Source organism: Temnothorax curvispinosus, unplaced genomic scaffold, assembly GCF_003070985.1.
Source record: "Temnothorax curvispinosus isolate PA1 unplaced genomic scaffold, ASM307098v1 QBEX01010810.1, whole genome shotgun sequence".
NCBI lineage: Eukaryota > Metazoa > Arthropoda > Insecta > Hymenoptera > Formicidae > Temnothorax > Temnothorax curvispinosus.
In genome coordinates, this window is record NW_020220590.1 from 1 (window position 1) to 27,625 (window position 27,625).

Here is a 27,625-nt window from a genome sequence, read left to right on the forward strand (position 1 = left end):
GCGGAATTACGAAATTAAATTAACGACAATTAGTTTAGCCAAAATTAAATGATAGCTATTGAATAATGCTCTGCCGCGTTCTGTCTATAAAATTGTTTTGTTGTCTCTCTCGCGAGAAGACACTCATACCTTACGTATATCCGTCGCAAGGCGATTGTACATGCATAACGTTACATCACATGTCGTTTTGATTTTTCTCGCGGCGACGTTACAGAAAAAGTCACGTCAGTTACGAAATAACGTCGTTATTGAGTAAACGTCACGAGTCATTTGCGTCACGTTACGATCGCGTATTAAATTGCGGAATAAAACGATAATTTGCAATAACTTCATTCGGTTATTACCACGACGGCATTGTCTGGTCTTTATTGATATTGCTATGTCAAGTGGCAACCGTGATATTACTCGTTTTAATATGAATATTCGGTGGAACGTTGTTTGAGCACCGTCGCACAAAACGCATCTCCGATTGGAATTTTACATGAAAATAATTTAGTAGTTAATTAAATTCGCCGGATAAATTTAATGCTATCGACATTTCATATGATCTAACTTCTTGTATTGACATATGTGAATATGTCGGTCTCGATTCGAGCTGCGGGTATATCAATAATCATCAATACTGTTAGCTACTTATTTTGAATTAAATTTAATTTTGGTAAATCTCCATCATATCGTTAGGTATTAAAATAACATTAGTGCATTTTTTGTTACATAAATATTCCATAACATATGTTTGATCGTATTCTTGACAAAATGCAGTTTTAAGAAGCAATAACTATGAACTAACGAAAGCTTCATTTATTTTACTCTATACTAAGTACTTATGTTTCTAACGACTTTTCTAGTCTTTCGCGGACGCGAACCTTTTACGTCCGCAAACGAGAAAGAAACTCCAGACTTTGGAGACTCGAGATGCGATGGCGTGCGCTCCACCTTTCGATTTCCACGTTTTCGATCTCGTTGCTTGTACATCCTGTTAGTTTACCGTTCCGGTACGTCGTCGCGATGTACACGAAAGCCTCGAATACGAGCAAGACTACGATGGGGCAAGGATTTCGTTAAGCCACAAATCGGCCCCACGTTCCATCTGTTATACGTTACTTCGTTCGACAGCCAATTCGATCCTCGTAAATATCGTCTTTATTGAGCAACCCCATAAAATCCGGATCACCGATCGAGCTTGAAAGCACCTTGCGTTTTTATCGCGAAAAACACTTCGGCCTTCCTTTGCACATGGAATGTATTCCGTAACACGTGCATTTTTATTTATTTGCCATCGCGTCTGTCTAATAAAATTGCAAAAATTTCTTTGTTGTTATTTACTTTGACTCTATAAAATTGCTCGCCTTGTAACTATTTTATAACTAAAACGAATTTGTGTGGGACTACAAGTTTTGCGATATCAAATGACACGATGTCACTAGTAAAATGTATGTCATTTAATTAACATTTGTACCTCTTCAAAAAACTAAAAGTTCTAATTATCTGGGTCAGATACCAGCAAATAATTGCAAAAATAAAAAATGAGTGTTATTACATCACTGCATTTTTGTTCAGTATTTTCTATTTTATTTTTGTGACGCGTATGATTTCGAGTCCAATTTTTTTTATATTGTGCCGAAAAAAAAAACGAAAGCTTTTGCCCTGAGCGTTTTTTCCCCCACAAAACTGGATATGCGATTATGTGCGGAAAACAGGCTTTTGAAAAAGAGTGTATGCCGAACGGTCGTGGCGTTATTATTGGATTTCATACCTACAGAACTGCGAGTTGAGAGAGTCGACTCGGACGGAAAGCACTGGCAGTGCTGTAAACAGATTTCTCCGACAGCGTGATTGCAGCTGCATCGCCATAAATAGCGTTTCTTGCACGACCGCGAATTTCTTTTCGTTGTAACATTATCGAGTTACGCAGAGTGTCACGTTTTGCATAACGCGATGGGACCGAGAGCAGTTCCGCCGCATAAATTTCGATGGACGGCAAGAATATTGCGCTTTATTTAATCCGGCGAGTTGTTAACATCGTTACGGAAGGTGTCCGGATTCGATTTTTCTTACAGGTACTTTTCGACGGTAAACATAATACGAGTCGCTTATTTTGAATGCACTTTGAAGATAGTTTTCAGACAGTTTCGGTGAAATTTTAACGTGATTCGCGTGTAAATTCTTTATGCGGAATTTTTACATTTCTAAATACCAATTAGATAGATTCACCGAAATTTCTTTTTATGGATTTAGGACAAAGTTAGATGAACGCAGTTCAATCAGGACAAGTCGGGGAGAGAAAACTGCAGTGATCCGAAAGAGAAACGGCATCCCGTTTGAAGGAGCTGCGGTTTTATCTCAGCGACGATATTTTAGTTTTAACGGTATACAATTGCGGTGTTCTGTGTCGTCGTAAAATGTAGCCGCGAAATCGTCGCGGCAGTAAGCGCCACGAAAACGGGTTTTCCAAAACCATTCTTCGTCCGCGCGCCAACGGATCATTTCCTTGTGGGGATGCGGAGCTTTAAATTCTCTTTAAAGTCCCGACGTTCGCCGAACGAGCTGCGTTTACTACGAGCGAACGTTCTCTCGCGCGAATAAAATGATACACTGACCTACTAAAAGCGCGCGAGCTGTGTACATTCCCGAATAATGTATGATTCACGATAAAAATATTAGGATTTATAGACGACCCACACTCGAAAAAAGAATTACGGTGCCTCTCTCTCTCCCTGACGTTCGCACAAATCAAAACTTTGTTTCCATGTTGCATATTATTTATTGCCTCAAGTATTAAATTGCATGTGCAGTGATTATTTTTTTACATTTTTATGTTAATATAGATGAATCAAAATTGTGGACTTTACTATCAGTATATAATACTTTGAAGTCTGTTAGCTCAAAAAAATATGTATTTTATGTTTTCCAAAACCATTCTCTACCTTTTACAAATCCAAATTTAGTTTTGTATGGCAAAATACGACGAACCAAGATACAATAATCCGTAATGTACTCATACATAAACTGCATAAGCTTCAACGGCAATAATTTTACAATGAATAACCATGATTCGTGGATAGTAGAAAAGTAAATAGCACGAGCTCTTCAATTACATGCATCGGTAGATTATACGGCGTAGTCACGCACTTAGCGTCAGGCGCATCAGCTAACGAGAGAACGCCACTTGGCGAGGGCGCTTAAACCATGCGGGATACTCGTCGCGAATGCAAACGGGCGTGCCCTCAAACCCCTTAAACGCGAGCAACGTGATATCGCAGCCGGGACGCAGTTTTACCCCATCGCCCTCCACTTCTCCCATCCCTTTTATCCTCCGCCGCTCCGTCCTCGATCTCCAGCGCCCTTTGAAACGAACACGTCGTGATTGCATTTTCGACTGCGACGTAGATACGAATCGAACGATCCTGCGTTTTTACGCAGCGACACGCTTTTTCCCTTTCGTTCGATAAAATCATTTCTATCTCATCACAACCAGTCACGGGTAAAATTTCAATTCCGACAGATACCCCATTAAGCCTCAAATTAATATTCTCATATATAGTCAATTAGAATTCAAGTGAGTGATAAGGCTTAGCAGAATTATACATCGGATATTTAATCTACGAAAGAATCTCTTTGATTTTCAGTATTTTTGATTGAAAAACTATCAATGCCTTGATTTTTATTAAATAAAATTTATCTCTTTAAATTAATAAAAAATATTTAAGATAATATTTTTATTTTTCAGCAATATTTTTTGGAAAATTGTATTCAAAAAGTACATACTATTTTGTAAATAAACTTTTCATTTATAGTGTATAATTGATTAAATTAAATTATAACTCTTACTTTGCTTTAATGATCTTTTAATTATAAAATTTTCTATTGTAAAAAATATAAGAATAATTATCACGTTATTAGGAAATTTCAAATATGCGATGACCTTTTAGGCATAAATATTCCATTATCTAACGCGTATGATAATAGTGAAATTACAGTATCATTGGCAAAATTCGTCTGAAATGCGCGATCGCTTTTGTGTACTGAAAATTTGTTCGCGTACGCATATTATAAAAGGTCGATTGTGAGGAGCGATAATTTATGGCTAATTGTTGGATCGAACAATACGTGTTTACGTCCAATATTATAAAGCCGCGTCGTTACAGCAATAATGCATGTTCGGGACATTATCGATATATTTACGATATCGTAAATATTTATTGATGTATGTTTCCTGCTTGATTACGAAATAACACTCGTTTAACGCTTAATGTGCATGGTACAAAAAGCGTACCACGAGTTCTGATCGATCAAGCATGCTTGAAAATTACCTTGTACACGAAAGCTTGCAAGATAATAACGTCACCTCGGTAAATCTGTTGGCTGAAAATCCTCCAACGATACCCTCGTCGAGCTCTTCCCGTAAAATATTCTTCTGTTACCGTGTTAGTCCTATCTTATTTCTTCCTCGCTTTTTCGTTGTACGCGTCCTGATGCGCGTTGGTAATAATGATTTCAAAAGTAAAACAAGATTTTGTTTTCTTATTGACTCGGGTAGTCCGGCAGAGGAATATTTACGTTAATTTCGTGGTAAAAAGAAAGACCTTTGCGGAATTTAATCACATTTACATTTGTTTTACTGTCCATTTTTCCAACCGCGAAGAAGACGACCCGTTGAACGCATGCAGACGACTCGGTATGTAGAACGCGTCTACCTATGCAAATTTTGTCTACCGCAAACGCAAAGCGGAGTAGTCTCTGGTGAGTACAGTACACAATCGTGTGTACTGTATGTTATTGCAGCCTTCATCGGCGGGATCTCTCGCCGAGTTTCCGCGCGCGCGCGCGCGAATTCCGCGTAATTCCTTCTGACGCTGACTGGATCAATTGTGCGCGAGGGAAACTTGGCGAGTTTCGCGGCAGGCAGCTGCAAATGCTCGAAGCTGTCCCCGTCGAACGGAAGTGCTGATCGCGCTGACATGATGATGGGGCTGACATCAGGTGTTAACGCCGCAACTCGCGGGCGGCGCGCGACGTCGCCGTACGTAGCGTCACCGCGCCGTTGTGGAAACGATCTCAATTGGTGTTAGGATTACGTCAAGTCTGCTGTTCCATCGTCGACGGTGAGCGACAATGTTTGTCTTGGGGATCATCGCGCTGTTGTTGGCAATAATAAAACTGTGTTACTTTTGCTAAGATTGAGCCTCCGAAAAATGTCCAAAGAAGGAAGGAAGATTGGCTGAATATACGAGAGTATGTCCCGTTCAATGCTAGATCGAAAACTATCGAAGATCTTGGATTTTAATTTTCGAATGTTCTTTTATTGCTCGTTAAATATCGTAAAACATTCCCTATATATCAATCGTCTTAAACTCGTGTCTTTAAATAATTTCCCTAAAGCGCGCGCGCGCGAAACGTAATTTATACCGCCACCAACGCCGTGCGAGATATCGTTCGCGAAATCACTTGTTATCACAGTCAAGATCCCATTTCTATAAAGGGATTACGAATCCGACACGCGGACGTCACCGTTTGATATATCGACAAGGCTTGCGACATCAAGTGTCGCCAGTACCGCAATCAGTTAAACGCAACCCCGCGCGGAAATGTTCTCGATCGACCAGTCAATTGTCCTCCGCTTTCTCATCCCTATTGTGCGGTCGACTTACGTAGCATGGATGGATAAACGTGCATATTGTGTGCACGAACACGCGCGTGTGCATGTGTGAGCGTGTGTCGCACGTGGCCGGATGCGCGTACCATCGGGTGGAATTATCCTGCCATTGTCCGCGTAGTTACGCGACATAATGGCGGATTTCTCGTTGCGATACGCTCGAACCGGCAAACCGTGCTGTTCGTTATTACGCGCGATTTTTACGCGTCGTTATCCTCCCTATTGACGCTCCGCGCCGGATTAAAATAACTACGTCGACCGACCGGAACAAAATCATGGCCGCGTGAAACAAAGGGGTCATTACCTGGGCTATTTCTGAGGTCGATTGCGACAATAATGACGGTAGATTAAAACTAAGCGGACACCGTATTTTCAAGTGACAGAAACAATGGCTAGCGTTTTAGCAATGAATTTATGAGGATCGGTATATATAAATTGTCGCTGCTTTTTAAAGCGATTATAAGCTTTATTGGAAACCAATTCAAAGTTATATTTATCTTACCGTATCGCTATTTCCATAAATTATTGAAATTCAAAAAACGAAATAATAAAAGAGCTTATTTGGCAAACGCAGGGGTATGTAATTACGGTAAAATACGGTTAAAATGGTAATTAAAGCCGAGGCCTGTTTCTTCATGCAATTTAATCGATAGGTAGTATTAAAAAAGGATCCTGTGTACGGATTGCGAACTGTGTAGGAGTTAATACTGTCTAGTGAGCGAAGACGTTGTCGATACCACAATCCGACCACACTCGTTCCTCGACCACTGGCGGATTCCAATGCCCGCTACCACTGCGGACTAACCGCAGCGAGTCTACGAGCACCGGTGCGCGACATAGATTTTGCCATAACCGAGATGGGAATAGATACGGCCAAAGTGTAATCGTATAAGCTTCTCCTAATCATGAAAGTTAAGGAACTCTAAATTGATTACACGCTACAATGTCGGTAGAAATGTAATGAAAATCATAACTCGTCCCGAGCACGAAATAATTTATAGAGTTGCTCAGCATAAAACGGAAAGAAATGTGATGTATGGTGATGTCCATGGAATTAATAATTAATAGATTAAAAATTTTAGATATCATATTTCATGTATTAATATTCGAATATACAGAGCGAAACAAAATCATTGATTGTTTCCAAACAGTTAAATTAACTCAATCGAGCTTGAAATCGAGCTGTGTAAGACCGTATCGTTATTGGATCTAACACTAATTAGGTGTAAAACGTAGCAGCAACGATAGGAACATCATAGGCGCATATACGTAGAGAAATCAATAGATCTAACAAAGCAGCGAGCTATCGCCGATCGCAGTTTCATTCGGCGAATCTGTTAGCCGAAATTGCTACAAAGACGCCGTAATGGGTGCAGCCGCGTCATTGAAGTCCCGCAGTCCTGCTGGCGGGCGGATGGGTGCCAATTCGGTCCGGTCCAGGTATTTAGTCATCATTGCGGTGCCGACCGCATTCGGCTCGCGCGGCCACACTGTCGAACTGCAGAGATTCAGCGATAACTGAGAGCGGCGGCGGCCGGCCGTAGGAACATCGAAATCGCTCGTCCTGATGATCCACCGTAACTACCGGCAGATGGATATGGCGACCGGTCGACCATTCATCGGTCGACGACCTCGTTTACAGCTGCGGCCGCGATATCGTTGCGGTTTCCATCGGCCGTGGCGCGAGCGCGAGCGCGTTTCCTACGTCTAATAAATGATGTCAATCCCGAGGTAGAGCCCCGATACTATGCCCGGTGCGGCGCGTTCGATAAATCATATGGCTGGCCCGTTCACGATCGTATCAAGTATTTGCAATTTGCGATATCATAACCCTCCTCCCCATCCCCGACCGCTTAGTACGAAATTAATTCCCTCCCGGCCCCTCCCGACCACAAATGATGTAGCGACCTATTTGCTCGCGCTCGCGGAACGGATCGCGCGCCGCGCGCCGCGTCGGTCTTTCGTTTGCGCATTTGGCCTGCCGGCAGTGCATACTGGAGCGCGTTAAAATCAGGATCGGCATTTTGCCATTAGCTTCGCGAGCTTGTTTAATTGACATTTCGAAAGTCGAACAGTGTTCCGATCGAGAGCCCGCGCACGTGGACGATTGGATAGTTAAGTGTTGAAAATGCCGACACAATTTGCGAATTGAGGGTCTCGAAGTTAAGAGAGCCGAGGCGCAAAAGTTTCGAGAATTTGGAACACGCGAATATATTTCCATCCGGAATTTTTCCCTTCAAAAGATATACTGACGTTGCGGGAGTTGGCGTTACAATCTCTCGCGCTTTCTTTCATCGTAAACCGGCCATAACGACGACGTTTGCATCAGCGATTCTGCAGAAAATGCAATCGACATTTCGAATGCGGGATCGACAGGAATGTGGAGAGAAAAAAAAAGCGAACATCGCTCGCTCGCTCGCTCGCTCGCTCATTCGCTCGCGTACCACCGTCAACTTTTTCGCCACATTTCCCGTCGATAAACGTTAAATGCAGCCGGCTTGACGCGCATTACGGAAGCGCACGTCAACCCGCCCGAACGTCAAATCGATTCTTTCGCTCCCGCATAATGCCGCGCTCGTACGTGATCTGACAGTCCTCCTTTTTCTTTTTCCTTTTCCCCCTCGACCACTCGTCATATATATTTTAACACGCACACGCCACGCCACGCCGATGAACAGCTGGCAAGGATTCAAACGTGTTTATCCCAGGTTTTCACCACGAGCATTTTAACTGCGGCGAGATGACGGGAAAAATAGTACAGCGCGGAGTTTTGCGCGAAAACGGAGCAGCGGTATGCGCGCGCGTGTGGATGTTTGTGTGTCGTGTGTGCACGCGTGGTTTGCACGCGATATTTCACGTGAAACACGAAAACCGCGGTTCGCCCCGGTTCGAAAGCAAAAGTCACGCGTTTCATCAAGAGCTGATGGCTCTTGGATACGCGACACAATGGAATCGCTCTCTTTTTTTCGGATCTTTTTTTTGATTGCTATTTGTAGTGTTTAACCGAGTTTTAAACGCCGCTATTACGGCGAGTTTATGATACAGAGGCGGTTCCCTTTTTGCTTTATTTTACAACTTTGAAATCTGTAATGTAATTCTGAATTGACGATATTACGCGACGCGTATTCCTAAGGTCAACAATTTTGGGAGTAATCAAATTTTAAGAACAAGTTGAACAAATCCTTACGATGTAAAGCAAGATGATGGAACAAGGTAATGAATCCAACTGACGAAATATTAATTCAGAAGATCAGATAATCAATATTTCTGGAAATCTATGAAATTATCTCAGCCGCTGATAACGTCTATATATTTTTTTATTAACCCTTAGTCTGTAAACGTTTTTTTGGCACCTTTAGTCTGTAAACCTGGGTCGTTTTCGTCCTAACGTTTTTTTTTAAATGTTAAAGTGTTACAAAAAATCTGAAAAAATTTATGGAGGTAATTCGAACCTTCAATTTGAAGTATCAATCATAAAATTATAAACAATTTAATTTTTTCACATAATTTGTATTAAAAAAATGGAGCAACTACAACTACAACTGGTAAAATCATTTTTTACTAAAAAAATCATAACTTTAAGACAAATAAAGATATCGAAATGAATAAAAAAAGAAATTGAAGGAGAAAAGCGTACCTTTCATAAAAAAAATATTGCATGCGATTATTTTGAAATGAAAGTAGCTTAAGTGTTCGCCGCAAACCTCGTTTTTTCAAGAATTACGTGGTCTCCTGTGACGGCCGGAGGGGGACTGGCGCCTTGAAACTCGGTAGGCGGGTTCTCGGGAAGCATAACTTTTTTTACGGATGCGCAGTGGCACTTTCTCTACCCGTTTTCAAAAGTTACAACTACTTTGATTTTCGCCCAGACAAAAACGACCCAGGTTTACAGACTAAGGGTTAATTATTATTATTGTTATTATTATTATTATTACTCTGTTTACAAATAACTTTTAAAAAGTTTTATAATTAACCTACTAATTCTTGCCACAAAAACCGCAGAGAATGTTTTTACGGAACAGTGCTAATTCCCGGTCGTTTTGCTAACTTGTTTCGAAATATTAAGACTGGCGATAGTAAAATTTGATACGTTCCTCTCGGGACGAGTGCTCTCGGTTTATTTTTCTCGTCATTCGCTATCACGTGCCGCCGTGCCGTTACCGAATGACGACCATTCCTCTCGTAACACGAAACGATCCGCGTCGCCTTCGTCATTCTTGGACAACGGCGCGCTCTCAGCATCGTCCCCCATTTTGATTTCCCCGGAGTGATCATCGTCTCTGTCCCCGATAGCGATCGCGATTCCCGCCATAATCCCGGATCGCGTTTCGAAAGAAAAAAAAGTGGTTCGTTGTTTTTTTTCTCGACAATAAATGAAGGCTTTTCTCTTCAACGTTTCTTTGAAGCGTTCCTTCATCTGGCGAACTCTTTTCTCCCTTCACATCTTTTCTTCCTCTTCTCTCATTTCATTTCTCCCTTTCTTTATTTGTAGAAGCTTTAACTTTCGCGGTTCTGAACTCCGAATAATCCAATTTCCGATTTTCTAAAAACACTCCTCACGGCATGACTCGAGGAGAAAGTCCTTCGCTGGCACGACGGATGATCAAAGACGAAGAATGTTTTTGGTGTTTTTTATATCGAATTAAAGACGTTACTTGGGAGTTGTATTTATTCTTCGTCGGTGATCAAAGGAATCCTCTGGCGAACTTGCGGAATTTTCATAACTCCATTATTATGATAGGAATCGCTAAAACGCAGGTTCATGAATGTCGCATCTTTATTTTAATGCATTCAGAAACGTTTTTATTTACTCGTATTTTCTTCTTCAGTAAGTAGTTTCTTTTTTTTCTCAATATAAATCATGTAAAATGATGTAAAATACTATGGTAATAAATTTGTTATTAATAATTTTTTTAAACTCAATCTTTAATTATGCAACGTTGATTGAAGACTAATTATAGCAATTATCAGTTATTTATAATAAACACTGACACTTGAATTATTAATTTCTTAGAAAAAATAAACATTTATTTAAAACACCCCTGAATTTATTACAAATATCCTGTAAATAAATTTAAAACATCTTTTTTGTCACGGAGGAATGCTACCATCAAATTACCACTTTATGTTTTTCTCGTCATAATAATTAGCATGACAGTGCATAATTTGAATCAGTAGCTGGATAGTAAAAGCGGTAACACTGTTGCCATGGCGACTGAACCGTCGGCTCGGATCCGCCGCTTCTTGCGATAAATTTCTCCCCGCGGGTATAAACGCGAGCATGTAGCTCGTACGGAGATATGAATTTTTCCACCACGGGTCACATATAGTTCGCAGGTAATTAATTAGTGAATACCGTCGCGCACTATTCTCCTACGCACCGCTCGCGCATTCGTCTTCTCGCCCTTTCTCTCTTTCGGTCTTCGCTCTCTTCCCTCGTCTCTCTTGCTCTTATACTGTGTCTCTTGTGTTCTACAAAGCGGAAACTTGCCTCTCGGTAACTCATTAATTTGATGCTTTGCAAAGAGAAAGAGAGATAGATATAGAGAGAAAGAGAGATAGAGAAAGATCCGTTTCAACACTCGTGCGTTTCTAGGTGAAATTTTGTGATATGAAATTTCTCTCGATGTCGGCGAAGGATTCTTTCCTCGAGATAGTGACGGACAAATTGTATATGTTAGCCTTCCGTTAAAGATGAAGAAATCTGGGATATATCTTTTATCACGTTTCTAACTGGAAATTATAAGTACATCAGGACGAGTCTAATATATTGTTAGATTAACAATATATATATAAATTTAGTTTAATATTTAATTTTTACTGCAATTTTTAGTTTTGCACTATAATTCGCATAAAAATTATTGAAAATAAATAGCGCGAAGCTTTACTGGCAGTTTTCTGTATAGATATCATGCCATGGTTTTATTTATTATTACAGTTAAAAATTACAATTAAATATTATTAATAATACTATTTAAGAGTGGAAGTTCTTGCGGAAAGAAAATGTCGGAAGAACCGCAAATGTTCCCTTATCAATGAACGTTCTCTGCAAACTTTCACAACGATGTCAGTTTAATTACATTTACATATAAATTACCTTATTGTAGTAGTCTTAGGAGAAAAGCATCTTTAGATGATAATAAACCATCCCTATTTACGTAACTTTAGCGTTACTTTCTCGTTATAAAGACTGCGACCGAAAAAGCCATTAAATGCGTATTATTTATAAAACTTGCTTTGACCTTAGACAGGCAATATACATTCCGATTAATTTTCATTAATTTTATTTTTCTTGAGCTTTAAAAAAATTAACGTTTTGGTTCTCGATTATATATGTTTAATTCCTAAAACTGCGTGTAAACGAGAGGAAAGAGAAGTTGGTTAAGTCTGTATACAAATGCCGACATTTTTGCTTTGCGTGTTTTACCGTGCATATTTCCTCCGTGCGAAAATTGCAGTTTGGAAATGCAATTTGCCAAGTAATTTGCTTATTTTATTTACCTTCTTAACTGGGTCTTAGCGCAAGTGAGCGTTTCAGTTAAAAGAAACGTGAGAAACGTAATATAAATGCCCGCGGGATATGTAATCTTCTTAGATTAGCCGTCAAGAATCACGTTAAGTTCACGAGGTAAATTAAACTCGATTTCTTTACCGTGCGACATGAAAACTTGGCGCGCCTTGTAAGACGCTACGATTTTGAATGTAGATATGAGAACTCTTCTTTTCAGTTACATATATATTCTCCTTGGTTCTTTCTTCCTTATATTCCTGTAGAGTATACAGGTTTTTTTTCATTTTAAATACACAAAGGGCAAATAAGTGCACATAAAGCTACAATTTGCAGCGGTTATGAGTAGATAGAATTATTTAGGCTCATTCCTTTACTTTTACATTTCTTTCTCATTATTATCATAGTTAGCGAAAGAAAAGAAGATATAGATTTGTGGGATTACTGTGTAATGTACGAATTCGCTCTTACATTTTATATGCTCTTTCTATGTGCTCGCTACGTCGCTGCTTATGAAGTAGGAGTATAATGCACGTCGTACATTCTGGTTGCCGTCTTCCACCTTAATACAATAATTCTGACTTCCATTCGATGCGTTCCCGGACCGACGTCGTAAATAGACCCGCCAATTGTCTGGTGCGACTGCCGCCGCAATCTTGGTTGGAATTCGATTCGAACATCCATTCGGCATTCCCCGACGCGATAGAATTATGTTCCGTGTTCGTCGAACATCGTTGTCGCGCGTACAATTTCTGCACCTGCCGCTAACTTAGCCTCAATCATAACGTCCGGAAATTTCTTTTCATCGCGACTCATCTCACATCTACATTATTCTCTATCATTTGCCTCTCCAATTTCTCGGTCAATTTATGTGAACGTCGTTCGTTTTTTACTTTTTACGCGTTGCATCTTCCACTGTTTTCTGATTTTATTTCATAAAGAAATACATTAAAAAATTATTTAATTCATGCTTTTTAACGCCTGTTTACCGTAATCGTAAAAAGGTATAATGATGAAGAGAATTTTTTAAATTATAAGAAATTGATAAATTTGCACGATGCTACACAAAGTAAAGATGAGGAAGATAGAAAGAGATAAATTTACATAATAATTTACTTATTCCAGAATGTACAGACGCTAAGTCCTACTATAATTTACTTAAATAATTGGCAAACCTGTCACGAATAAGCAATCCACCCCTAAAGCAAATAACCATCCAAATAATATTCATGAGTGACTATCCTACGCCGAATTAACCCGAATAAGTAAATATTGGCCGAGAAACTGCCACTACTCTCCTTCACCGTGGCAGTAGTGGAAACAACCGGCTGAACCGGCGCTAGTCAGAGTCATCAAGCGCTCGAGAGCTCGCGTTTCTTTCGGGGAGGAATCAATTTTCAATTCACTTGCAACATTATTCGACGTGATTCGACGTGAAATTCAACGACGTCTGCAGCGAATCGTCGACGTACGGTGTGCTTACTCGGCCGTGACTTTCGAGGTATCCGACGGAATCCCTTTAAGCAAGAAACGGCACGGCCGATGGAAGCTCGCGGATAGTCGATACAGGGCGATCATCCGTCTTCCGGGATTGCCTGGAACGAGTGCATTGTGAAATTCTCCTCCCGATCATCCTCCAACTCTCCTCGCCGCAGCATCAGCGGCAGCGACGTGCTCCTTTGTCACCAATACTCTTCCCCGGCATCGCTCCTTCCGCTCGTTCTACCCCATCGTTCTCTTTTGTTCCGCGCTCGCAGATTCTTCCATATCGCGATGGGTTCGCGCGCGAGCGCGCGGAAGGAAATTAAATCGACGTTGATGGTGTTTGCTATTTCGCGGCATTGTGAGCGAGCACCACGTTCGTAAATACGGCTCTGAACGGGAGCTCTTCCCGGGCTTTTAAGCGCGTCGTATAATTGTATGCGTCTCCGTGGCGATTATAATATTTCACGCTTTGTATAGTAAAATAATAAACTAGTCCTTTTTAATTTTTACACAAAATAGGATATTTTTCGTTACATTATTGACGGACTTACGGACTGTTAATTAATTTAGAGACTATCTCTTTTCGTGGCAAATAAATTCAATAGGACATTTAAGTATCTGTTTATAATTGATCGTTTTGATTTCCAGAAACCTATAAACCTTTTGAAAGTACTGAATATATATTTACACGCATCGGATTTATTTGTGGGCATAGAATCCACAGACTTCGTGTGTATGTGTGTGTATGTGTCGAGCTGTGACTGCATAAAGCGCGAATACAAGGGACTCCACCCTTTCGGCGCGCACAGCGCGATCGATCGTTCGTTCGGCTTTCGAGCGAGTTTTTCCCGCGATCGAAGGGCTGTTCGAGAGCTATTGGAAATTCGCTCGTGAGCCAAATCGATTCTCGATTTTCTGCTCGAATATCGGTCGGTGTGTGGCGCAGTATCCGGTGCCCGGTGCCTGCGCATTGCGATTTAATGCGCAGACTGGAGGCATATACGGGAGCCATCGTAGAGCCGCCGCCATTTGCGGCTGTGTAATCGGATATTATATTCGTCGATCGGATTGATATCTCTGTCCCATTATGCCGCGGCATGAATCCCATTTGGAAGAATAATGACGGAACGTGGTGATATTTGAATAGAGGTACAATGGTAGCGATAGGTCGACACTGCTACGAGAGGTTTGGTCAGCAAACGGCGAGTGGCACAGTGGCAGGGATACAGCGAGACAGAGAAAAAGGATTGAAATAAGCGCGCGGCGCGCGGCATTTTCCTATATATAGTATTATATATAGTTATTTCGAGCGATTCGAAACCGGTGGATACGAAGCACCGTGCGACGATACTTCGTGCAAAAATGTCCAGGTCCGGTTGAAGTCGTTACGTCGAGATCAACAAAGTCCGCTTTGTAACCGAACCAATCATATCCGATGTAGGTAAGCCGCAGGCTTTCGCGAAATATTTATTTTTTTGTCTCACAATCAGTAAATGATAGCGATATAAGCTCGCCGACGGCGACGTAGTTTAGACATTGTATTGGTTATCAAAATAGATCGGTAGTAAATGAGTTTGAACCGGAAAAACTGGAATTTGAAAACGCATAATGCATAATCGCTAATTATAGGAATAATATAATTTTAATGGTTAAAGTTTTACTTATAAAAGTTAGGAGAGCACGTAAAATAAAATAAAGATTTACGTTTTCTATGTACTATAGCTGAAAGTAGATGCTTTATATACAGATATTTTTTTTTTTACACACGATCCCGTAATTGATTGCGTTCTCGTTATTTAGATTTTCACGGCAACGATTTTTAACAGCGCGTCTCCAGGTAACGATAAAGTGCAACCGCGTTATCAAGCGACTTAAATAGTTCCGCGATCCCCCCGGAGACTGCTTGGTACATATTTTATCGTGGATTTATCGAGGGATTTATTTAATGCTTCATCCCGCGATGTAATCTGCATAAGAGAAGCCTGCGGCGGTGGCAGTGCTCGTCTCCGGCTCGCACATCCGCTGCAATTAAAAATCATTTTATCATCGTCGTCCGGGAGGGCTTCCGCGGCTAATGCGAAGCGTAACGAGGTTGTCCCCGGGAAAATCACATTTCTTCCGAGTGAAAACATGCACGAGCAGATTTCACGAACAACGACGGAAATCGACGAGACGATCACATTTTATTCTAAATCGCTCGATATGCCATATATATTGATTTCGCAATATATTGATTCTCTATGTTTTTATTTATCTGCCGAAAAATAAAATAGCGGATAAAATTGACTAATTAGTATATGGCAAAGCGGATAGAATAATGGCACGTAAAAACAATAAGATTTATGTAAAGACTAAAGAATTTCGACAAAACAATTAATTAATTTAAAGGATTCATGTAAAGTTTAGCAAAAATTTTGATAATTTCTACACAATATTTCCATTTAAGATAAATCCGGTAGGAACTTACGTCGTCCAGCATACTCTCACATTAAATATATTTTTATCATCGTCATTCGCCGTGACAGAAGAGATAGCGGGGGAAAATTGTATTCCCTTATCGGCAAAGGGGGAACAAGATCGGTATCGAGACTCACTCGAAAAGCTGAGCTAGGAATATGGCTGCGAGGAATGGGTCAGCAAAGGAAGGTAACGGAAGGAAGAATCTAGGGAAAAAGGGAGGGGAACGTGCTGTCGCAATGGCGACGCCGTCTGCAATTACAATGCCTTAATTTTATGCGCGAAGTTAAGCTCCTTTTAAGAGTCCTGAGAGTGGTTAAGTTCCCCTTACGACTCACCCTCCTCCGCGCAACATTCGTTTTGCCAACGCCGCCCGTATTCATGGGAGACCTTCTTTTAGACCGGTGGTGCTGGCGTAACTTCCGGCCAGGACCCAGCGATTATTTTAATTTGTTTAGGAGCCATCTGCCACTTCCATTCCATTTTCTATCTGTCTTTTTACTCTGTCTCAATTCTTTCCACTCTGTACTAAGTGTCGATCCCTCTTACCACTCGCCCTCACTTGCGGATTAAAGTTTCTCTATCTAATTTTATCGAATAATAGCGAAAACTAGTTGGATCAATGGTGTTCACGTAAAAGATGATAAAATAAAGACTGATATAATGATATATTAAATAATGATGTTATTTTGTAAAATACAAAATTCAAATAATTGTTTTGATCAGGATCAGAGTGCATATGCTAAAATTATACAAATGTTTCTTAAATTTAAAATAATTTTAGCAGTTTTTGATAGTTCATTTATCATTATTCAATAAATTCACATTTTTCTTTTAATAAACTAATTATAAGCCTTGATATGTAGAGAAAATTTATTAAAACTATGATTATTTTAAATATTATTTTAAACATTAAAAATATAGGGGGTACCTATTATCTCAAAATTAAAATAAAAATTTAAAAAATGTTAATTATATTATATTTACATTGTAACTCAAATATATCTGTATATGACAACATTCGTGATATATGTCTGGAAAGTGATATTTTTATATATTAATTTTTAGAAATAATTAATCTTTCGCGACACAATAAAAACGCATAATTATACGGAGAAATGTTCCATTGAAGCGCTATAAACATTCTTACACTTGAACAGAATTAATAATACAATCTGAACGTAGAATATGTCACGAAAAAATTCTCCATCAAAGTGCATGACGGAATTTACGCGATTGCGACGTGCTTTATTGCTCGCAGTTGCTGTTTCCGACGGCACTAATGAATCGTTGACAGCATTAATTAAAATTTCACCGAATGATAATCATTTGAAAAATATCTGTGACATATTCTGAAATGCGTCAACATTCCGAGAATTACAATCATAATTATTTACATATTAATTTTCGTTAATCAGCAAAATTTTCGCGACATATTAATTTACACATATGTATTATTCGCTTAAAAAGTACATTCTCCGCTTTACAATAATGTATACGATTTATAATTGTACATTTACGCGCACATTTTACACATGCATATAATAATTTACGCAGATTATAATGTTTTTGTTTTAACTCTTTTTATTTCACGCGATGACAAATTTGTTCACGAAATGAATTTCGTTTTTATAGAATGTCATGTTACACATTGCTTCTGTGATTTTATCTTTTATCTAAATGTATAGTTTATAATTTATCTCTGCGTTTACATATTGGTGTGTAAACGTACGTTTATATATGTTTTATGAGTTGGAAAAAAACTTTAATGGAATAAAACGTACAAATGGATTATTATTATCCATGGTAAAATGTGAGTTTCGCATTTGTGGAATTATGAAGTGATATTCAATAAAACAAAATTTAATTAATATAAATAGTTAAAATCAAATTCGTTTAATCATAGAAAATAAAATTATTAATTATTAACTTTTAAATAATATATATGTGAAATACATCTATATATGGCTCTCATTCGTGAATTCGTATAATATTTATTTCTGTATAGAGTAATTATTCTCTCATTGTCATAGCTAAACGATTCGTAATTTTTTAAAATTGAACATATATAAATACAGATATAGTATAATTGTTAAAAATACAAATTCTCTGCGAAAGTATTATTATATATATAAAAAATAACGCGCGTTCTAATCAGAGCGAAATGATTCGATACAGCTGTACGCAGTGCCATGGTTTTCAACGTCGTTCCGCTAGCAGTATTATTCGCCTTCACGCTTAATTATCCGCGCGACACAACGTAGGCGACTTTCGTAAATAAAATTTCCCGCGAGGGATTTACTCGCTTAGCCCCCGGAGAGTAGCCGTCCATTGCAATTAGACTTTTTTACCGTCGACGTGTGCTCGCGGACCCTTTAAATTTCACGTAGACCGCGTAAATCACGGAGGCAAGCTCGACAGGCGGGTTAACGCCGGGAGTCGCGCCGTGTCGCGCCAGTAAATTTGCGGGCTGAGCCTGCTCGACGAGTCATCGTGCTCATTAAAAACCGATCCAATTTGTCTTGGCAACCGCAAGGATCCCGGTGCGAGAGCAACGCCGAAACTTCGGCGTCGTTCTCGACGCTCCGGGCGCGATCGAGCCTGGATCTTATTGTGCCAACTTCGCCAACGTCGCTCGATTAGACTTACGAACTTTACGTTCGATTATAATTGAAGGCACATACAAGAAGCAGGACGCACCTGCGTCACGAGTTGATCTATACGAATAATGGGAACAGACAACATTTCTCGGTCTTGGTGACGAAGGGAAGATATTTCGTATGCGTAATAAGCGGAAGTGAGCATGTTTAGAAATCCAATTTAACATCCCTACGTTTGAAAGTGCTGCGAGAATCGATATTCTCTACGTATCTAAAGCGTCCTAGAATTTATATACTCGTCTACAACAAAGAAATAGAGCACAGCGGATTTTATGGGGTAAATAAATTGGAGAAGGAGAGATAAATCAGATTATATACCATCGTCCGTATTCGCGGATTACCCGTTAAGTCATAACGAACAATATAGCGCGAGTGGCCGCCCCTTCTTTCAGCGAGACCTAATACCGTCTCCGGAAAGCTCTGACCTGGGAACTAAGGGGTTATCTGACTCTCTCGGTCGAGTGCACTTCTCCCGGTCTGTATTGGATCTTCGTGAGCCTGGGCGACTACGAGGGGGGGGGATAGGCGAAGAGTTTCACCTCTCGCGGGATCCTCGACTATGACGAATTGCGAAAGTTCGGTGAAAAATTGGCCGAAGCCAGATAAGAGCGGCCAGGGGTGTATTGTGCGTCGTACTTTGGTCGTCGGCCATTCGTGTTCCTCCAGCGCTTTACTTTCATCTTGCTGGCCGACTTAACCCGCATTATTTAGCCCGTCCCCAACCCTCTCTCCGCTCGTGTCCTCTGTTCGTCTCTCTTTTTTCCGGACCGCGCAAGGAAAGATTTTAAAATAACTCTCTGTCCCGGGGGGAAAGTTTCTGTCGAGCTGACAAATGCGAGTATCGTGCGGCGGACGGCCGCGGGCGGCGTCGCCGCGCGCCGCCGTCGCGAGAGCTACGCGACTTGGCGCCACGATTGGCGAATGGCGACACGCGAAACTGCGGTATTTAACTCCGCAGGCGGACATATTTCGCGACGGTAATCCCGTGATTTGTATGCACGGCCCGAGGATACTCCGCGAAGCGAAGCTCGGCGAGCCCGGGCATAGACGAGGTATATCAGTCGCAAACAGACTTCTCACCGTAAATGCAACGTGCAATGCGCTCACGATAAGAACTCACTTTGGAATCTTTTGCGTTATATTAAATCAGTGACATAAATCCCTTTTTTTTCATTTCTACTTGATGTCTCGGTTCTTCTATAGTTCCACAAACCGCTTCTGATTTAAAACGCTCTTATCACAACTTTGAGATCTGACAACTCATAAGTAATATTTTGCAATTAATATCTCGCTCCTCCCCCCCCCCCCCCCCCCCCCGAATAATAGATTAAACAAGAATCGGATATTGCCTATTTGATTGTTTTACTTGAGATATTCCGTGATTGATGTTACAGTTACGACGCAAGAAGTCGGCAGTTCGGAAAGGCGAAACTGTGGAGCGCCACGCATTTTTGGGGCCACCGGGCGTCTTTTCGTGCGAGCCCACCGGCGCAGCTGACACTTCAGGACCTTCGACAAAGTGACGAAGGTGTCTACAGATGCAGGGTCGACTTCCGAAACTCGCCGACGAAAAACTTGAAAGTTAATCTCACCGTTATCGGTAAGTACATCGATCAGATCTCCTCAGACTTCCCGAGTCAAAAATATAGACCCTCCGTAACGCCTGACACTCTCCTTGAACAGAATGAACGGAGGGTCGCATAATAGTGCATTTGTCTATGTTGCCGACCCTCCATTCACTCGTCAAATGACAGTTTTTACACATTTAATGTCTTCGGAGGTTACGCGGAATCTGGCGACTCTCCGTTCACCTTCCCTATACAATTCGCAGATTCGACGTCGCGTGGCTGGATGAAACCTTGAAATATCCTCCCTCGACTCTCAGCATGTTTTTGCTAGACCTTCGATAGAGTCTCCGTACACTCTATTCCCGTAAGCCACTGTGTAGCCTCTGTAGAACCTAAGACTCTCGAATAAATAAATCGTGTTAAATAAATTTCCAATTAAATAAATTTGCTAAACATGGCAACATTTCGTAAATCGTAAATATAATATTTTATTTTTATAATTTTCTTGTATTTATAATTCACTTGTCGGCAGATAAAAATATCATGTAAATCTAGAATGACACGAGATTAGTTGATCACGATATGTGATCGTTGAATGGATTACTCTCGACTGTAATTATCAACGACTATGCAAATAATCCCGGAGCTCTGCTGTTACCAAAGGAGATTCGACTCGACGATTTGACGATAGCGTCAACGACAGAGCGAATTTAAACTAGAGATGGCCAATTGACGGTACTCTCAGCGCGATCGTTTACAAAGGATCGCTTTCAATGGTCCGCTGATTGTACGAGTGGTTCTTCGATCCTGGATTAACGACCATTCTTGGGACCGGCTTGCCCAATCGTAAGCGACGATCGCCGCCGAGTATCGGCGGTCAGTTCCGCCGAGAGTTTCTCCCGTCAAGTACAATTTTGTGGAAAGTTTAACGAGCCTCCGAACTAGTTCCACGCGAAAAGAAGACCAAGTTTTCGCTCTTGAGGATCGAAGACGTTCAGATCTCAAGATTTTATTAGGGAGGCGTGTCTATTCGTAACTCTCGTCCGTCCGATAGTTACGATACTATCGCGATTGACTGCTCCCATTGCAAACAATTGTAAACTGCGATCGACGCACACATACGTATAGCGTGTTTTTTTGTACCTTTAGATACTGATAATTACATTTTCGTCATGTGAATCAGTTTGAGAAGTGTATTTGAAAAATGATTGATACAGAAAATGGAGGTTTTATTCCTTTTTCAGCAAACCGGGAACTAGTTCTCTACGAAAAGACCAAGTTATGTCACGAAATAAAAACTACCCGGTCGATATCTTGCGGTTTATATCGCTACGAGGAAGTTGCCTGTCCATAACTTTCATCCGTCGAATAGTCGTGATATTATCGTGACTGATCGTTCCACAAATTGCTAACTCCAACTGTCATGTTGTCCTATTCCGGATATCGACAATTGAAATAACGGATATCGTCAGTATCATAATTTTCCATGAATTTTTATTTTATGTTCGTATTGTGTTCAATAACATTTATCTAATATCGTAATTTTTTAGAACGTTTTAATAATTAACTAAATAAATAATTAATTGATTAAATAATTTAGTAAATAATTATTAAACTAGAATTAATAAAATTTCTCAATAAGCAAATACTATCTCATGAGGCTAATAGGAAATGCGTGCAAGAAATAATCATAAAAATAATTGCTCGAGTTTAACAAAAGTTTAACTTCGTTTCAGATTAATCTCAAAGCCTTTTCGTGTCAAATGGATTTTTCGAGATACAGGTCGCTGTGAGAAAATTGCTATGCGTGCTTTTTGTTTGCACAAACATTCATAATAGCAATTATGAACGAGTTATTTCAGAATTTTAAATTGCGAATTATTCGATATACGGAATAATATTGGGGGGGGGGGGGGGGTGTTAAGAGAAGATGTCGAACTATTGCTCCAAGTAGAATAGATAAAACGATCCTCGAATCTAATGGCAAATGCGAAAATTAATAGCAACTAGTATGAAAAATAATAAGCCCGTACGTCAATATCGATTATTTCGCTATGTTATTCTAACGAAGCCTGTCACGTCAATTAAAGACAAGGCTGTCAATTGGCCGTCTCTAGTTTAGATTCGCTCTTTCGTTGACGCTATCGTCAAATCGTCGAGTCGAATATCTCCCTTGGTAACAGAATTCCGGGATTATTTGCAAAGTCGTTGATCTAATTATAGTCCAGAGTAATCCGTTCAACGATCACATATCGTGATCAACTAATCTCGTGTCATTCTAGATTTACATGATATTTTTATCTGTCGACATTATAAAGATAAAATATTATATTTACGATTTACGAAATGCTGTTATGTTAAGCGAATTCATTTAATTGGAAATTTATTTGAAGATTTATTTATTCAAGAAAATAAAGGATACTTTTTATTAATCAGTAAATCAATCAATTCTTTGTATAATCGGTATCTCTCATTTTCGAATACATTTTAATTTAAATAATGACGCAGTATCAAAACGAATAAATTTTTATTCGATATAAAATATTATCTCACTAACTCTCTTTTTACGCGTGGATAAAGTTTTTTCTTTTATTTCTTCTATTTTCTGCGCGAATAACGTTTTTATTTAAATAATGGTGAATCGTATGTTGCATAATGCATCGGATTTTGTTACCAAATGGAAATATAGGCCAAATCTGCTACTGATAATATTGAAATATTTATATTTTAATATTATAACGTACAAACAGAGAGGCCAATATAATTTGAAACATTTTTTTATAATATTAATCTAGACAATTCTTTTATAGTTTTTCTGTTTGTATGCTGGTGAAGCGTACATTATAACTATTTTATATTTGTTGTTTTTAACAAAACGATGTAGATTTCAAATTACAATGAGCTCTCCAGATACAGTTGAAATAACAGCGTGTTGTAATATTATTTTATCTCGTGTAAAATAATCACCATCGCGTTTATAATGCAATCAACTTGACGGCGCGGAATGGATATCACAATGCGGTAATTAATACTCGATGCCAAATCGATGCGAGATACGCGTCAACCCGCACAGAAAGTTCAATTTCCACTTTATAGAAAGTTATGTAACAGCGTTTCGCGTTTCCATAATGACGAATAACATTATCCGGTGTACAGGCGAAATCAAATGTAATTACCGCACATGCGCTCGTACATAATCGCTGGAAGTATTGAAAATGTTTAAATAGAAGCTCGGGAATAAATGGAATATTAATGTTCAAATAGTCGAGTAGGGATTAATATATACGTTGAACCGAATAACAATATATTCGTTCTCTCTCTGTTCTTGACACGAAATATTTAACTTTAGTAAACGAACCAACAAACACACACATTTTGAACAAAACTATTATAATTGTTAATTAAAACGAGCCTCTTTGATAAAACTGTGATTCTAGTTATAAAGTTCATGTATAAGCGCACCTTTTGATCCGCCAAGCTTCTTATCTACCATAATGACAATACATTTTGTTCCTCGAAGCCCGTGCTCGCTATATCCCTAATAAGTGATTTACAGCTTCGTCCCAGTTTCATAATACCTCCGATCGTTGGTAGTGCGTATTTGCCATGCTGGTTTTGCCGTGCGGCCAAAGTGGAAGTTCGAGAGGCGGCTTCTGGAAAGCGCCGAAAGTCCAAGACGGGCTTGTCGCTCTTGTCTCTTAATAGAATCGGAGCAATATCTCGGTTCCCAAGGAGAAGGTCTCCATGGTGCACCGTAGCGAGAAGCTTTCACGAAGCACCTAACCCAATTTGAACATCGATCGGCCGTTAAGTTGATTTAAAACGCAGGTTGCCGATTTCGTATCCTGTTCAGACGAGAACCGACAAGATCAATGTATTCTAAAGGGATAGACTTTTAAATATTCAACACTTTCTTTATTTATAAAGTTAGACAACGTTACTTCTCGAAACTTTTCCACTATTTTTTCAAACAATTTTTTTTATAACTCCGACGATAAGTATGTATTTGCGTAGTTTATTAGAGTGAAGGGAACATCGTAAATCGAATTAATCATCAATTAGTCATCGTGCGTTACTAAAAAGAACTTTTCAAAAAATCTCGATATATCATTCTGTTCCTAATTTATCTCATCTCATCCATCATAAATTTTTTCAATCTATCTAGATATTAAAGGCACAACTCGTAAACTTCAATTTTCAGTCGAAGAAAATTAATCGATTAGTTCGAGTATCATGCTGAAGGATTGGACTATTTCACTAAATAAACGCACGCACACCAAATGCGAAGATTGAGTCAAAATCGAGTGCCATTTCAAAGTTGGCCGATCGGCGTTGTTTTCTTTTAATCAGAACTCGGCCAAGCGTCGCGGAATGAGTCGGGTCGTCGCGCGTCGCTAACTTAAACAATCTACCCTCGTTGTTAGTGCCCGGGCTGAGTATCCCGAACTCGTTCGGGCGACCCAGGCGGGAGGAATGTAATCGAATAGGGATACATCTCGCAGGCGAAAGGCCATCGAAACATCGCGGTAGCGGTGGAGCTTCGTTTTACGCTTCGACGCGCGCGAGCGCAGCGTCCGTCGGAGCTTCCGAGCTCGAGTTAATTCAGAGCCACACGGTACTCCTCGATGTAGAGAGAAGCGAGCGACGGACATTGTGATAGTATATGTATCGTATATATGTATCTGTGTGTGCATATACATGGAAGGAAGCATAGAATCCGTTGCACCTCAGCTGCAGGGTATATCCGCTCTCGGAGCGAGAGTTGAAACAACCCTATCATGACTAAACTCATTGACGCGATATCCAACGCTTATGTTTCTACCTTTCTCTCTCTTTTCTCGCCTTTTAGTTTCTCTTCGTTTTGTTCCCTTTCTTTTATACGTGCATCTACTGATTACAATTATCTTACGAAACTACAGTTCACGCGTCTTTACGTGTCGCCGCGCCGTTTCTCTCTCCTCGACCCCCTTAATTAAGTTTTCTATATCCACCACTTTCAAGTTGCTTATTAAAAAAGTTATTTTCATAAGCCGAAAATAAACTATCCCGCTCGCATCAGCGATGTTTCTCGATGTATCGCGCATCGCATGCTCCTCTATATACCACTGCGCTTACTCATCGCTGTTGCAATTTTCCTGCCTCGAGACTTCGAGTCGTTAGCTCATTTGGTAAAGGAGACGCACGCCCCAAGGAGCCCCAAGACCTAAGACGTCGTCGTTGAAACTTGGGAACAAAAGCTGCTCGGGTGTTGAGTCGACTCATGCTAATCCGATTAGGATTTACTTTAGATTTTGACGAGCGCTAGATCCTCCCCATCTCCTTCCACGCGCGCCTCGGGGATGCCTAATCGTCGCTTACGGCCAAATTAGTTTCCTACAATCTCTTGTCTCTGTCTCACCTATCCTGCCCACTTATTTAATGTACGGCCGTGTTGGCCTTTATCCACTTAATTGATCGCTCAGTAGTTGTCTTTCTACTTATCGCGTGTGTGCATGCGTGCGCGCGCGAACTTGCATATGTGTACTAATTAATTAGTTATCTGTGTTGAAATTTAATCGAGGCTATACGTTTAAAAAATTAATCGCTTTCTGATAGGAACAGCGCACAGAAACAAATAAGTTGAATTGATTTATTGGAAATGACGTAAAAATATTTCTGTAAAAACTCCATGAAAGTATTACATGTTGAATTAGAAACGAATAGAATCGATAATGATATTAATCCCACGAACTTCGTGATCGTTTGCATTCTCGAGCGAACTTCTGCGTCCTTTCGATCCTTCTCACCTGCGAGCTTTTCGAAGGATATAGGTAGAGCCTGTAATCCCGAATGGGACGCATTGCGTTGGAATCGCTGGAATTGCGTCTCGTCAGGCCAAGTGATACTGCGTGATTCCCTGAAATCGATACTTCACGCCGGATATCCTCGTTTAAGCTCCTTTATCGATGATTACTCATCAGCTTTCAGGAAGAAAGAGTGGCACGATACTCTCGAGAGGATCGAAAATACCCGGCACGGCCGAAGGCACCCAAAAACCGGCTTTGTCATCCTTGATCTCCTTCCTCGTTTTTCAGTGACGTGCATCTCATTATCGAAAAAGGAAAATATAATCAAGCCTCTTTACATCTAATTTCGTTCGAGATATTCTTAGACTATCGCACGTACAGTAGAATATAACCCTAATATGACAATAAATAGTGATACAAGTCTTTTATAATAAATCTATATATATTTATAATTAATATATTTAATTAGAAAGATATATTAAAAGTGCGTATCGATAAATTTATGAGAATTAATATTTTAAAGATAATAATTTATATCAGATACAAATACAACCAATTATTTAAAATATGTAACGTTTTTGACTTTTACTATAATTAATGCATCAATTAGGTTTTTTAATGAACATTAAATAAAATCTTGTAGTAAGAAAATACTTATCTATTATAATATACATTTTTTTGCTGTCAGTCCGTTAGTTATATTACCTATATAAAAAATACATCGAAGCACGTCGCTCACTGACGGAGAATTTTCTAACGCTCACGCCGAGGGTTAACGGGGGATAATACCTGAAAGTCTTTCATCGTCAAAGCCTTTTCTTCTGAGTTTACCCTTCTTGCGCCGCCCTCGATAAACGGTAGTCATCTCTTTCCCGACTGTTTTTCTTCTCGAACGCGTCTATGATCCGGAATCTTTCATGAAAATTAAATACCGCGGAGCTCGAGGATGATGGATATATCCCGCGAACGATGTTCCACGTCGCCTCGTGTCCTCTATGCGGGAGGGAGGGGGCGGCGAGAAAGGGTGGCCCCGAATAGGAAGAACGAAGCCAGGCGGACACATTCTGAAATTTAGTATGACGGAACGGGCGAGCTCGTATTTTATCGTTAGCAAATTCCATAGAAAATTCAGAGCCCCGCCGCTGCGACTCGGGCGCGGCCCGACCGCCATTTCCCATCGGGTCGAGTCTCGCTCCCGTTCTTCTATTCGCTCGTGTACCTCTGTCTGCCGCTGGCAAACGAGCGTTCGTCCGGTATATTTTTCGCGTGTTCCTTAACTCCCCGACATAAACGCATCTTTGTTCCGCGATGCCGCTAAGGGGCTAAGGAGTTTCTTTTTCATGCAATACAATGCACCGTGCTTAACTAGTTTGCTCGCTTACTAACTTGACAAATGCGTTTTGTTCCACCATTAATTTGTACAAAGAACGACGAGAAGAAATGTATTTGCTAAATTGATAAACAAGTTAGCGAGCATATAGTTATTAATTTATCGCAAATTAAGC

The 27,625-nt window shown here is 40.1% G+C and overlaps 1 protein-coding gene across 1 annotated transcript in view; it reads left to right on the forward strand.

Annotated features, from left to right (window-relative positions):
- Positions 1-20,160: 20,160 nt before the first annotated feature.
- The window catches only part of LOC112460800 (basement membrane-specific heparan sulfate proteoglycan core protein-like), a gene marked incomplete at its 5' end in the record, with an annotated part of 140,869 nt that continues 133,404 nt past the window's right edge, over positions 20,161-27,625 (forward strand). Inside the window, one exon of the mRNA XM_025025669.1 lies at positions 20,161-20,366. Within this exon, the coding sequence (XP_024881437.1) occupies positions 20,161-20,366 (206 nt within the window). The remainder of the gene's footprint in view (positions 20,367-27,625) is intronic.